This window comes from Myotis nattereri (genome assembly GCF_964212035.1).
Source record: "Myotis nattereri genome assembly, chromosome: 12".
NCBI classification, from domain to species: Eukaryota; Metazoa; Chordata; class Mammalia; order Chiroptera; family Vespertilionidae; genus Myotis; species Myotis nattereri.
In genome coordinates this window covers 9,794,985-9,810,200 of record NC_138087.1, presented here as the reverse complement: position 1 = coordinate 9,810,200, position 15,216 = coordinate 9,794,985, and the positions used below count along the sequence as shown (strand labels likewise).

Here is a 15,216-nt window from a genome sequence, read left to right as displayed (position 1 = left end):
AATAATTTGCCACTGTGAGAGTAGGGGATATATATAGGACAAAAACTTATTGATGCCAAGTGTATACAATCTAGACAAAAAATAACATTTTCAAGCAGACTGTGGCGCCATAATAACAACAAAAATTTGGCTAACAAGGAGTTGTTTCTTAAAAAAAATGTATTTTATTGATTTTTTACAGAGAGCAATGGAGAGTGATAGAGAGTTAGAAACATCGATGAGAGAGATACATCGATCAGCTGCTTCCTGCACACTCCCTACTGGGTATGTGCCCACAACCAAGGTACTTGCTCTTGACCGGAATCGAACCTGGGACCCTTGAGTCCCGCAGGCCAATGCTCTATCCACTGAGCCAAACCAGTTAGGGCAAGGAGTTGGTTTTAATTAAGACATCTGGGGGAGTCACTGTCACCACTGAGCCAAGTTTATTAGAATTGGTGTCCCTGAATTAGTGACTTTTGGATTTCTTCTTCAGCTGGCAGATGTCTGCTAGCCTAAAAAGCTACAGTAGAGGGTAGAAAGAGAAAGATGTTAGAAAGAATGTTCCTCATAGACAACAGTGGCTCATTGTACTTCCTTTACAATTATGCAACTATTGAGATGTCCCCATGTTCGCTGATCCTAATTTTAGAGATTGAGCCATGAGGAAGTCTAAGGACATAGGATGTGTCTTCAGAGCCACCACCACCACCAGATTTAATTCAGCATGAACTGGACCGCAGATGAGCTAGTCTATTTTCAGTCACTCTGTTATAAAGGAAGGATTAGGTCAATAGCATGAGTCATCAAGGTGGCCAGAAATCTGCTCTCCCACCCTTCCCTCTATGTGTGGGTTTTGTAACCGTCAGGCCTAGGGGTAGTAGTGCAGTTCTCCCGGTCCCTACTCACTCTGGGGTATTGGACCCTCTCTCATATCTTACTTTGCCTCTGCCCATGGCTTTGTCAACAGCCCCTTTAAGCAATTCTGAAACTTCCTATTTTGAGTGTGCCATCGGTTTCCCATGGATTCCTTAACTGATGCAGCTCCTTCATTTATAAAAATTACAAGATAATTCCCATCTTATGATAACTTAAGGATTAAACAGGATAACACATAAAAAAAGCACTCAGCATAATTATGTGCTCAGTAAATGATAGCTCAAGATCTATTTCAGAGTGGAGCAGAGATTGTGCAACAATTTAAATGAATTCAGTTCAGTCCTACCAATATTTATTAGGTCCCCACTAGGGGAAAGTCATGGAACCAGCCATCTCCCAGGTCACAGAGATGCATTAGCGAAGTCATCACAGCCTACTTCTTCAGAGAACTCACAACCAGCAGCTTCATTTTTCTCTCCCCCCTCCCCCACATTCAATCATCATTTGCCAAATATTTACTGAGAGCCTACAGTGATCAGGGTCCTATGTTAATAATACTTGGGGATAAAATGGTTAAATAAAACACAGACACCTCTGATCTTAGAGTGTGAACAGTCTGGTGGGAGGAAAGAGGCAGCGATCATAACTGCATCAGTGAGTATGTTTTACAAACTGATACAAGGTTCTGAAGGAAGAAACGTTGTTTCTGTAAACTACAAAACCTGGCCTGGACCCAGGCTTTTTGCTAATGACATGATATTGGCCATGGTACACGGAAGAGTAGGACTGAGCCAAGCAAAAGGCAGGTAGAGAAGAATTGTTACACTCAGAAAAAAACCCATGTGCAAAGATCTTGTGGTGGGAAGGGCACCATTCCTATGGACTAGAAAGAGGAAAGGAGCGACTGGTGGTGGAATATGGGAGAGATGAGCAGGGGCCAGACGACCCAGACTCTGTAGGCCAAGGTCAACATTGTGGTCTTTATTTAAAACACACATAGAAACAAACAACGCTATTGGAATATTTTAAACATGGGGGTTTCACGATCATTTCGAGGTTTGAAAAAGTCACTTCAGCTGCAACAAAGAGAATAAGATAGATATGAGGAGAGCAGTTAGGGGGCTTTTGCCATAGTCTGGGTGAAAGGTGAGCTTGGACTGGAGGGGTACCAGAGGAACTGAAGAGAACTGGACCAATCCAAAAGACATTAAGAAGACAAAATGAACAAGAAATTTGGTGGTTGGTTACATATAGGGGATGAGGAAAGGAACTATCAAAGAAAAACCCTAAGTTTCTGTCTGATTGGTCATGTCATCATCCAAGAGATGAAATATTGGATAAAGATTTGGTTTGGTGTGGAGGGGGTGAGAAGACCATAAGTGCAGTCTTGAGTTTGGCCTGCCTTTTGAGACATCTAGATGAAGAAGCAGCTGGAACTGACGACACCAAATGTTGGTGAGGATGTGAAGCAACAGGAACTCTCATACATTGCTCGTGGAAATGCAAAATGGTACAACCACTCTGGAAGGCAGGTTGGTGGTTTGTTACAAAACTAAACATGGTCTTACTATACAATCCATCATTCACCCTCCTTGGTATTTACTCAAAGGAGTTGAAAATGTATATCCATATAAACCTGCAGAAGAATGTTTATAGCAGCTTCTAAAACTAGAAAGCAACCAAGATGTCTTTCAGTAGGTGAATGGTTAAATAAAATGAGGTACTTCGAGACTATGGAATATTATTCAGCACTAAAAAGAATTATCAAGTTGTGAAAAGACATGGAGGAAACTCAATGCATATTACTAAGTGAAGGAAGCCAATCTGAAATTGCTACATTCGTGCAGGATTCCAACTACATGACATGCTGGAAAAGGTAAAACTATCTATAATAATAAAAGTGTAATATGCTAATTAGACTGGATGTCCTTCTGGACCACCTTCCAGACGAAGCCGGGGCTGCAAGGGATGCCCGGGTCCCGGGTGCTGGCAGCCGGGGGAAGGAAGGCCTACTCTTGATGAATTTCATGCATTGGGCCTCTAGTGGAGACAATAAAAAGATCAGTGGTTGCATAGGGTGAGGTAGTGAGAGGGATGAATAGGCAGAGCACAGACAATTTTTAAAGCAGTGAGAATGTTTTGTATATTATTATAATGATGAACATAGGTTGTTATATGTTTGGTCCAAACCCTAGAATATACAACACAAGAGTGAACCATAATGTAATCTATGGACTTTGAGTGTTAATATGTCAAGATGGGTTCATCCTCTGTACCAAGTATACCAGTCTGGTGAGTGAAGTTGATAACGGGACAGCTATGCATGTATGGGGTGGAGGGTATATAGAAAATTTCTATATCTTCCCCACAATTTTGTTATGGATCTAAAGCTGCTCTTTAAAAAGTCTTTATAAAAATGAAGCAATTGGATATAGGAGACTGGAGCTCCAAGGGGGCAAACTGAGATTCAGATTGGAGTTTAGTAATCTTTAGAAAACAGATAGTTTAAAGCTATTGACTGGCCTTGGGAGACTACTTACTGGCAGGAACCATAAAGAATTCCAGAGAGGTCCAAGCCAGAGGGTGTGTGACAAAGAAACCAAGACAGTGTTGCAAGAAAAGGGAGCAGTCAACAGTGTCCAATGTTCCTGGGAAGTCAAAAGGAGAACTGAAAAAAGTCTGTTGAGTGTAGCAAAGTGAAAGTCATCAGTGACCCTGGAAAGAGTTCTTTTAAAGGGCAAATAGAAGTCAAAGCTAATTTGCAGTCGGTTGAGGAAATAAAAGGGATTTTTATACCCATTGACCCTTTTTATCATTTTCTCAAGAGATTTGACTGTGAGGTGGTAGATGGAGAGATAAAGGGGTCAAGGGAAAAGTTTGTTCTTTAACTGGTAATAAGATAGATCTGAGAGGAGGTAGTTGAATAGGAGTAGACAGGTAAACAGTAGGACAGGTTTGCTGAGAAGGCAAGTGGGTGGCTCCAAAGCTTAGAGATGCAGGATTGGTGTTAGGAGGGAGGGAGGGAGGATCGGATGAGGACAGAGATAGTGAGATTGCTAGCTAAAGCAAGAAAAGTTGAAAAGCTCCTACCTGAAGTTTTAATCAGTGAAGTTGGATGTGTGGGACTGGAGGTTTGAGCATAGGTGAGTGAATCAATTGGAGAAATGTCCAACAGAGTTGAGGGCAAAGTATGGCTTTTATGAACTGATAGTGAGCCCCATGTATTCGGTTGTGGGTGGCTTGCCTAGAATGCCATTGAAATGAAGCCTTATGGGACCTATGCTGGAAAGGGCTGGAACAAAGAGAGTATTGGATTAGGAAAAGGTAAAGAATGACTAGCAACCCTGAGTTCACTCCTTAGTTTGTCCATGAACACTTTCACAATTATCTTGGGGAGACTTGATTCTGCCTTCCTCCTGGTTCCTAAAGTATCTATGTATGGATCATCTGTCATCTGATACAATAGTTATTTGTATTTATGACATTCAACAAATATTTATTGAACTTACCATGTGCTGTCAAAGAATAAAACAAAGACCATCAGAGCCATAGTGAAATACAATAATAAGAATAATAAGAATAATAATAGCAATAAGTTGGGTTTATTTACTTGCACCATGGGAGGAAAGGCGAGCAGAAGTGCAGGCAGCTGTTGTGAACCAAGGAGGGCAGCATGGAAGAGGGAACAGGGGAGTTTCAGCTGAAATGTGGGGTTTGGTGACATGTGGTAGTGGCCTTAAATCTCCTGCCCAGGAGTTGGGTTATTTTTTCCCTGGACAACGGGGAGCCATTGAGAAGTTTTGTAATGAGAAAGTGACAAAATCTGACTGCCTTCAAGAGAAGCACTGAGGGCAGAGATAAAAGACAAAGGGACCAAGACTGGTGAGAAGGGAGGAGATGGGAGAACTGATTCAGAAGCAGAACAAAGGTGCCCGATTGGATGTGGGGCCCAGGCATGTAGCAGGGCCAAGGCTACGCTGAGATTTTGGGTCTGTGTGATCAGACAAGCAGCAATGTCATCTTGCCCAAATACTGTTCTCAGAGTTCCAGATTTATTCCAAATGGTGCCTAACGTGTAGGGGCCTCCGAGTATTTCAGTACCTCTGGATTCAATCATTATAATTCTTCCACTCGAAACCTTTATGAAGTCAAGACGCTGGTAGCTCAGTTGTTTGGTTAGAGCATCATCCTGATACATCAAGGTTTCAGGTTTGGTCCCCAGTCAGGGCACATATAGGAATAAACCAATGAATGCATAAATAAGTAGAATAGGAAGTCTCTCTCTCTCTCTCTCTCTCTCTCTCTCTCTCTCTCTCTCTCTCTCCCTCTCCCTCTCCCTCTCCCTCTCTCTCCCTGTCTTTCTGTCTCTCCCTCCATTCTTCCCTCTCTTTAAAAATCAATTTTGGAAAAAGACCCTGGTAGAACAGAGGCCCTTGCCCTGATTCCTTTCTTTCAAGATCTCAGCTTCCACTGGTCTTTATTGGCTCCCACCCAGGCAGTCATGGGAGCCTCCTGCTTGGTTTCGCGTCCTCCATTTTCTCTCTTTTTCAATCTGCCCTCAGTATTTCCTCTGAGAAACACAGAATCCCATAATATGTCATTTGTCCCCCTGCCTCAGTGGTGCTTCTCAAACTCTGGAGAAGGAACAGTTTTTACAAAAGATTTCTAGTCCTGGCTGGAGTGGCTCAGTTGGTTGGGTATTGTCCCAACACTGAAAGGTCTCTGGTTCGATTCCAGGTTAGGACACATGCCTGGGTGGTGGGCTCAATCCCCAGTAGGAACGTGCAGGAAGCAGCTGATCGGTGTTCCACTCTCACATTGTTTCTCTCTCTCTCTCTCTCTCTCTCTCTCTCTCTCTCTCTCTCTCCCTCTCCCTCTCCCTCTCCCTCTCCCTCTCCCTCTCCCTCTCCCTTCCTCTGTCTCTAAAATATAAAAATATTTAAAAATAAATAAATAAAAACATTTCTAATTCATCATGGTCATTGTTTTTGTAAAATACAATAAAAATGAAATTCTAGGAAAATGAAATAAGACAAATACAGGTCACAATTTTTTGTTATTAGATTTTTTTTTTAGTTCTGTCAAATTGCTATAACTTTTACTCTCAATTTTTTTTCACGTTTTCCTTTTTAATGACTGAATAGTATTTCACTGTACACGCATACATCTCCCTTATCCACTGACTGGTTGACGGACACTTCAGATTGCTTCCATGTCTTTATTATCGTGAACAGTGCTGCAATAAACAGGGAGTGGCAGAAGATTATCTTTTCCACACAGTGATTCCCTTCACTCAGATATATTCCCGTAAGATCATAGGGTGGCTCCGGTTTTAATTTTGAGGGCCCTCCATACTGTTTTGCATAGTAGCCATACGAATTTATGTGGGTCTTGACATTTTAAAAAAGATGAAGTGGTAGAGCGTTTTGGGAAGCCAGTCAGAGCGTCTACTGTGCTGGAGAGCTTGATTTATTCTGGTATGTGCTGTAGGCAGCAGTGCTTTCTGTTTTCCCCTCTCAGCAAGTTTAACCCCCATCAGTTTTTCTGCAACCCTTTCCTCTTCTTCTGATAGTACATCCAGGGGGTGATAATGAGTCCCAAGACACCACAACAGCTAAAACAATGGCTCCTGTACCTAATGATTGAAATGGTGTTTTATTAGGAGTGGGACGTCGTGGACTACTTGAAACTGTAGGCTTGGTTGGTGGACTAGGCTCGACACCTTTAACACAGCGAGGAATCTTGGGTGCCCAGGTACTATTAGCTTCACAGACAATTTTGCGGCTGCCTTCAAGGGAATAACCCTGGTTGCATTTAAATTCAACCTCTGCTTTGTAGTAATATTTTTTTCGAAATCCTGACACGAGCTCTCCATCAGGGAGTGACGGATAGCCACATTTGACCACCTTACACTCAGGGGGGTCACTACTCCATTTGTTTGGCCCAGAACAAATCAGTTTGCTCTCCCCAACAAGTGAATATTCATCTGGTCCACCGGAAGGCTTACAACGGTAAGTTACTACTTCATTATATTCAAATGTATCCTTGTGGCTATTGCTGAATTCTCCATTGAGTATTTTTTGAGGTGGTTGACACAAAATCTTTTCACACTGTGGGGGGTCACCACTCCAAGCCACATTATTCCCATCTCCAGCAAGTTCACAACGTAGAACTGGTGCTCCAACTAAGATATAGCCCACATTACAAGAAAAGTTAGCCTGTGCACCAAATTGAAAAGTTCCATGTAGGTGGCCATTTATGGGCTCTGCTAGCTGTGGACATGATTTTCTTGTACAAGCCTCCCGGAGAGGAGGTGCCCATGTGCCATCAGGCTGACACACAGTAGCGGTGGGACGAACCAGAGGAACAATAAGCCTGTATCCTGGGCGGCACTCATATTCTGCTGCGAACCCAGCATTTACAGGGGGCACAGGATTACCCTTGGCTTTCATAGAGTTATATCTTGGTATCTTATCACAGGCATCGGCGGATGCGGGTAACCGGAGCGTGAGCGTCACCAAAAGATTCCCGACGAAGTGGCTCCAAGAAGAGAAGGGACGGCGACGAGGTGCCCTCCGAGGCCCGCAAGAAGCCGTCATTTTCCGGGAGGTGAGCGGGAAGCCGTTGAGCAGCACCGACCCCGCAGCCCAGCATTCCAGAAGCCTTGAAGGCGGAGCCGCAAGTGGCCTGGACGGGGGCGGGGCCAATGGCGGGCCGGGGCGGAGCCTTCGCCCAGGAGGGAAAGGGGCGTCTACTCTCAATTTCTGTATTTATCCTGAGTGGATACAAAGGCTGCAGGCCAGACCCGCCTGCAGTAGCGGCGGGCTACAGAACAACAGCCAAACTCCTTACTCTCACGCTCAACCCCTCTGCAGTCTCAGGCTTGCTGGCTGATCTCACATTGAAACTCTCCACGTGTCTTCCTGTGCTTTACTCGCTGGCTCTCAAACTCACTTTCAGCTTTGTCATGTTCCATGCTGGCTGCCAAGCCTCCGCACCTATCTAAGGCCTAACAATGGTAGCAGCAGCAGTTCTAGATTGGACATCTACTCATTCCAGGCATTGAACTTTTATTCACGATTTCACTGAATCTGTGCAATAGGTGAAGTGCTACTGTTTGTGATTATTTACATCTTTTATAAACTACAGCAGCTCTAGTGTTATCCCTATAATAACAATATTGGCTAAGGAATAGTCACCTATCTGAGCCAGTAAGAGCCCAATACTGGATTTTGGCTGGAACCAGGGGGAAAACCGAGCTGGTAGAACACAGGTCCAGAAACGCCCATGGCCATGCGTGCTCCTTCGAGGGGAGAGATGTCTGGGTGATGACACAGAGAAAAGGAAAGCTGATGATGCAGAGGCCGACTCCTGCTTCTCGCCCAGTTCCAGTCTTTGCCTATTTGAGTGGATGCTGTGACATGCCACCCAGTTCCTCAATGTAAACAAAGAACTCGTTCTCCAGCTCCTGGGACTATTGCTTGCAGAAGAGAGCCACCTCTCCCGTGCTGTGGCCCTTCCCAAAGCAGTCTGTAACCACTGGCAGGCTGGCAAGGGGATACAGGTCCTGGCCCCCTTACCCCGACTCAAGACAACTCTTATCCCAGCTTCGCAGGTCCTGGCAGGACTGGCTGAGCCCTTTGTTGCCACTGCAACATCCCCCTCTGCCCCATCCTGCTGCTGCAAAAATCAGCCTGTTCCTAGGTTATCAGCAGGGATAAGAAAAGAAAGCTAATTCTCTAGATAGGCGAATGGGCCATTCCTGGGACAAAGGCTGGAGCAAATGGGGTAGAGGAGGGAATCATAGAAATAGAACAGGGTGTGGGAAGGAGCTGCCAGAAATCAATGGGTCCTAAGCAGGAGGGGGAGAACTTCAAAACTTTGCCATATGAAGAATAATGGAAGGAGCTGGAGACATTTGGTGGAGAAGTAAAGATTTATGAGGAATATGACAGCAGCCCTCACATATTTCACGGCAATCAAGCAGAAGATGGATTAAATTCAATCCACTGGGTCTCTCTCTTCTGCCTTGACCCGCTACAGTCCATTTTCACATATCTAGATGAGGTCATATCACTTTCCAGTCAAACACCGTCCAGTGACTTCTCACCACACCACGGAGAGAACCCAAGTGTCTTGCTATGACCTGCGAGGTCCTTCCTAATCTGGCCCTTGCCTTTCTTCCCAAGTCCATCTCCTGTGGCTCTTCCATCTCCCACCCTTCTGGTCACACTGGCTATCTTCTTGCTGTTCCTTGAATATGCCAGCCCAGCTGTACCTCAGGGCCTTCGCACCTGCTGTTTTCTTTGCTTTTTTTCCTATAAGTTCTTTTATGAGCTCTTCCTTTGCCCCATTCCTTCCAATGCCCGGTCTTTATATATATATTATTGATTTCAAAGAGTAAGGGAGAGGGAGATAGAAACATCAATAATGAGAGAGAATATTGATTGGCTGCCTCCTGCATGCCCCAAACTGGGATCCAGCCTGCAACCCTGGCATTTTCCCTGACTGGGAATCGAACTGTGACCTCCTGGTTCATAGGTCGATGTTCAACCACTGAGCCATGCCAGCTGGGCTGATGTCCAGTCTTAAATCAAAGTCATGTCCTAAGAACTCTTCCCCGAATTAGCTTGTACCTCAATGCTGTTTTGTGTTCTTTGTAGCATTCTTTGCTCCCTGAAATGATTTTGTATCTTTGTTTATTATGAGATTCTGTTTCCTGATTATCTCTTTCACAAAGAATGTAAGGCTCATCTGGACAGAGATGTGTCTGTCCCATTCACCACCACAACCTCAGCATGTGGCATGGTTTGGCACATAGCAGGAGCTCACTAGCTATTTGTTGAGTGAAAGAACAAATGAGCACAAGCTTAAGAAGTACCTCTAGCCCTGACCGGTTTGGCTCAGTGGATAGAGCGTCAGCCTGCCGACTCAAAGGTCCCAGGTTCGATTCCAGTCAAGGGCATGTACCTGGGTTGCGGGCACATCCTCAGTTAGGGGCTGTGCAGGAGGCAGCTGATCGATGTTTCTCTCTCACCGATGTTTCTAACTCTCTATCTCTCTCCCTTCCTCTCTGTAAAAAATCAATAAAATATATTTTAAAAAAAAAAAAAAGAAGTACCTCTAGAGCTAATGGATGGACAATTCATAGAGTAGAACTTTTTTTTTTTTGTAAAAAGTTCTATTTTTTCCATTTGGTCCAATGCATGGGAGAGGACTCCAGGGTGTTTAAAAGAATGGCTAATGGTTTTGGGGAGCGGCTCGGGCAAAAACCAGATACCAGGGGAATGCAGAGGGGCCCCTCAAAAGCCTCTGAGCTCCAACGGCTCCTAGTCCTGCTTGAGGGTGAATTTTTCGAAGAGATACTTGCCCAGCAAGTATCATATGGCAAGATTTTGAAGTTCTTCCCCTCCTGCTTTGGACCCATTGACTTCTGGCAGCTCCTTCCCACACCCTGTTCTATTTCTATGATTCCCTCCTCTTCCCCATTTGCTCCAGCCTTTGTCACAGGAATGGTCCATTTGCCTATCTAAACAATTAGCTTTCTTTTCTTATCCCTGCTGATAACCTAGGAACAGGCTGATTTTTGCACCCAGGGGGCTGGCCAGCCTATGGAGGTGAGTCAGGTGGTCGTCCATCTTCTTGATGAGTTTCACCTCCTCCTCCAGGAAGTGGTTCTGCAGGAAGTCGCCAAGCTGAGGGTCTGCAGGTAGAACCCAGGGCCTGCAGATCCAAAGGGCCTGGTTCAGATTCCTCTCCAAGCCCATGGCAGCTTCTCTGTAAGCCTGAGTTTTGCCCACTCATCTTGAGGGGGCAGCAGCACATCCTGGAAGAGGATGCAGCCGCCGAGTTGGCTTTGCATCTCTTAGAGATGCTCATGGCCCTCTCACTTCTGCTTCTCCATCAAGCAGAAGTGGACAACGCCCTTGAGAGCCACATCATCACTGTGGAAATAGAAGCCCAGAGAGAGTAGGTGTGGGGCCTGCAGAGGCAGGCTGGCCAGACTCTTGATGGCAGCTTCCACCTCAGTGGAATAATTCTGAAGAATTTTGGCAATAAGAAGTTAAGCTAAAAAAAACAAACAAACCACAAAATGGTGTTGGCTGGCCTTGGAGGCTGAGGATGGCTGAGGAGGTTCTGAAGGTGGTGACTGGAAGAGACAGGAGGGTGGTCGGAGGGTGGAAGAAGGGGCGTCCCTGGGTCTGTTCGGAACCAGCGCCCAGGGCACTGCCACAGAGCAGTCAGCAGGCTCGGCCAGGATGGCCAGGACGGCCACTTCTGCCACTTCTGCCACTTAGCAGAGAACCGGCAGGCCCGTGGGAACGTGGGGTTTGGAATCAGACAGTCCAGGGTGTGAGTCTTGGCTCTGCTGCTTCCTGGCTGGCCACAGGCTTTGGACAAGTCCTTTAACCTTCAGAAACCTCAGTCCCCTCATCTGTAAAGAGCAGGAGTATGAGCCACTCACGGGGTTCTGGGTTGATTAAAGCAAGTGCTGGGCATTTAACAAGGGCCCAATAGGTCTTAACCCTACAGCTGGGTGGTTTAGCTCCTGCTGCTCCAGAGATGACAGGTCCTGTCTCCATGATCAGCATGAGGCCGCCCGGGCCACTGGACCTAGGGCAGGGTGGCCACCATCCCTCTGTCACCATTTCTTCCCCTGTCACACTCACGAACTGCCCTCCTGGGGAAATAAGCAGAAGTGCCCCGGGTACAGGGACGGGGCGTGGGGGCCGTGAGTGATCATTCCGACTGTTACTTCTCAACTTCCTGCTTCTGACACACACCAGAGCTGGCCTCTGGGTTGGAGCCGGTGAGGAAGTGGGTGATCCTGTTTCTACACAGGCCTTAGAGCTGTTACCAAACAGGTAACATCGCATACACGCTCAAATCTGCCCTGTTGTATGAACTGGAGTGTGTTTGTGATGAGAGAGGAGAAGTCATGGAAGCCAGCAAGGAGCAGCTGTGCAATGGGGGTGGGTGGAGGCGGGAGGGGGAAATCCCATGGGTGCCGGTGCCCGCCTTCCTCTGGTCCAGCACCTTCCTCAGTCTCTGGTTAATGCCCAGGTGATGGGTTATGCATCTCGGCCCTGAAGAGAGCTAATCACAGTCTCCCACACGGTGCAGGGGACATAACTGCACAGGCAGATGCAGCGGAGGCTATTTATTCCCATGTCCCTTCAGCCCTTTTTGATGTCAAGGGAACTTGTTTACTTCTGTTCAGATGGAAACAGTTGGCACTTTCCATATGAGGAAGGGAACACGTGCAGAGCATGGTTGACTTCCGGCTGGGCACGCTTCTTAAACACTTCACCTGCATTGCTGGTGTAATCCCATGAGGCAGCGACAGCCTTTAGCACAGATTCACAGGTGAGTGCACCGTTACTCACGAGGTCGGGAACGAGCACACATTGACACGGCTAGTGAGGGGCAAGGCCAGGCTCTGACCCAGGCCTTCTAGCTCTGCACACTTGACCACACATGCGTCTTGGCCTCTTCCTAAGGGGATGGTCTGCCTTGGAGGTGGTGGGCTCCCCATCCCTGTGGCTGGCAGACATCAGTCACTGAGCTAGACAGACGTCTCTTCCAGGTGTTTAGTGTATCCACTCAGAGCTGAGCACTCTGCCAACATCTCTCACGTCATGCTGATGCCATCCCTGCTGCCGAGAGCAGTGGTCGGCAAACTCATCAGTCAACAGAGCCAAATATCAACAGTACAACGATTGAAATTTCTTTTGAGAGCCAAATTTTTTAAACTTAAACTATATAGGTAGGTACATTGTTATTAACTTAATTAGGGTACTCCTAAGGCTTAGGAAGAGCCACACTCAAGGGGCCAAAGAGCCGCATGTGGCTCGCAAGCCACAGTTTGCCGACCACGGGCCTAGAGCAATCACCCCACTTTATAGATGAACAAATTGAGATTGAAGAGATTGCATAATGGCTGAGGCCTCCATGCTGGGAGAGCTGGAGCTGGGAATCCAGCAGGACTGCTCAACCCTGATCCTGAGCTCTTCACTTCTTACCAGGGGTGGTTTCCAAGGGATTAAGTTCAGGAGGGCTGGGTCAGACTAGTTAGCTGTGATGGTCCTGGCTGGTCTAAGATCTCTAGGGACTAAACATCTGACACATAAAAGGGCAAACTCTTAAACAGAGCTGCTATAACTAGTGGCTAAGCCAAAAATATTAGTCATCACATTTCAGGTTTTATATTTAAGGAAATATTTCTCTTCCGAGGCTCCCCCACCCTTGAAAAGCTGTGCAAGGAGCAAAGAGTAAGTGGACTTTAAAGTACCCCCCTCTCTCTCTCTCTCTGGCAGATCTGTGCAGTTGCTTGTGTAATCCCACGAGGCAGCTATAATCTTTAGCACAAATTCACAGGTGAGTGCACTGTTGCTCACAAGGTCGGTAATGAGCTTGTAACCCCCTCTTGGGCTACAAAGAGACAGGAACCATCTATCCTGGTGGCAGCACCATGCGCCCTCACCCAGGGTCCCCATCTGACAACCCAACCCGGCATCAGCACACCAGGCAGGTCCCCACCGTGGGACCAGAGGTCAGTGTTCAGGTCTGTCTCACTGGCCTCAGCTGTGGCACTACGCACAGGGGTCAGCCTGGCTCCCTGACTCACCTTCTTTCCTTGGTTCCTGAAAGCCACACCTCTTGGCTTTCAGCTGACCCCTCCCTTCCTTGGCATTTTATGGCTTCTAGTTTCATGGCTCCAACCACCATCCACTAGCAAGGTTTTCCAATGTCTATCTCCAGTGTGGACTTCTCCGAATTCCGGACTCACAAACCTGACCATTTACTTGACATCCCCTTGGGTGTCTAATAGGCATTTCAAATTTAGTGTATCCCATAATTAATCCTTCACCTCCCCCTCCCCATAACGCACTCCCCCCTGGTCTTCTAGTTGAGGGCACTCCGCCCAGGCTCCAATTAGCCTGTCAGCTGGACCTTCAGGCCAGAATCCAACAGCTCTCGCCATCCCCCCCCCCCCCCCACCTCCCTGGATCACCATCTCTCAGCAACCTCGAGAGCATCTCTTTGTCTAACTTAACAGCAGCCAGAGTGTGAAGACAGGCAGATCATGCCTCTCCTCTGTTGCCAGCTCTCCAGTGGTTTCCTCCCAGTGGAACTCAAACCTCACCGGGCTCTCCTAGCTTCCCCCCTACTTCCCCCCTTCCCCGCCGCCCCTCCTCCCCCAACCTATCTCCTCTACTCCTCCCTGGCTAGCTCTGCTCCAGCTCCACTGGTCTCCAGGCCATTCCTCAAAAGCGCCACACACTCTCTCCCCTCAGGCCCTGCGCTTCTGACTTTTCTCTCCATGGAAAACACTCCTCCCTCCCCACTGGCTCCTGCCTCACTTCCTTTAGCTCCTGGCTCAGATGTCACCTTCTCAGTGAAGTTTTCCTGACTCCTCTAGTTAACACCCCCTCCCCACATTCCCTATTTCATTTTTCTCCATAGCACCCACGGTTTATCTAACTTACTCATCTATTATTTGTTTAATTGTTGCCTCTCTGTTAAAATGTAAGGTCGCCCTAGCCGGTTTGGCTCAGTGGAAAGAGCATAGGCCTGTGGACCAAAGTGTCCCGGGTTTGATTCCGGGCAAGGGCAAGTACCTCAGTTGCGGGCTCCGCCCCGGCCAGGCCTGGGTCTGGCCTCCTGCAGTAGGTAACCAATCTATGTGTTTCTTTCCTTCTCTTTTCTACTCTCCCTAAAAATCAACGGAAAAAATATCCTCCAGGGAGGATTAACAAACAAACAAAGGGAGGTCAATAAAGGCAGGTGTTTTGTGGGTTTTGCTCAGGCTCCATCCCCAGTGCCAGGCACGGATGCATACTAGGTGCTCAGTGTTGATGCAGGAATCAGTGTATGAACTCGCTTAGGACAGCGGCGTTTGGGGCTGAATTAAGGATCCAAACATGGGCCCTCACACGGGTGAAGGGGGGAGTCCTCTTCCCAGGCTGGCCCAGCGGGGGCTGGGGTGGGGGGAGGAGCGGAGGCAGGGGGAGGGGGCGAAGGGGGCGCGGTGCCAGGGGCGGGAGCTCCGCCTTCCCAGCCTCGCAGTGCCGGGCGCTACCCGCCTTGCGTTGTGTAACCTTCTGAACTTCCGTCTCCTGTTGGGGGATCATGACTGCACCTCGGTGGCAGGGCCTTGCAGGGCCTGCAGGCGACACTGCTGGTGGCTCAGTGGCTGTCCTCAGGGAGCGGGGGGGGGGGGGGGTACGGGGGGGGCGCACAGAGGAGGAAGCGGAGGTGGCCGCGGGCGGAGCAGGTGAGAGAGAGGAGCAGGGAGGGCGGGAGGGAGTGCGAGGAGGTCGGGGCCTCAGGGGGATGGAGCTGGCGCGGCCCCAG

The 15,216-nt window shown here is 47.7% G+C and overlaps 1 protein-coding gene across 1 annotated transcript in view; it reads right to left on the bottom strand.

The window, feature by feature from the left end:
• The window catches only part of LOC308528428 (membrane cofactor protein-like), a gene marked incomplete at both ends in the record, with an annotated part of 32,598 nt that extends 25,141 nt beyond the window's left edge, over positions 1–7,457 (bottom strand). The window contains one exon of the mRNA XM_081104026.1: positions 6,581–7,457. Coding sequence (XP_080960152.1) covers positions 6,581–7,457 — 877 coding nt within the window. The remainder of the gene's footprint in view (positions 1–6,580) is intronic.
• Between the last annotated feature and the right edge of the window lie 7,759 nt (positions 7,458–15,216).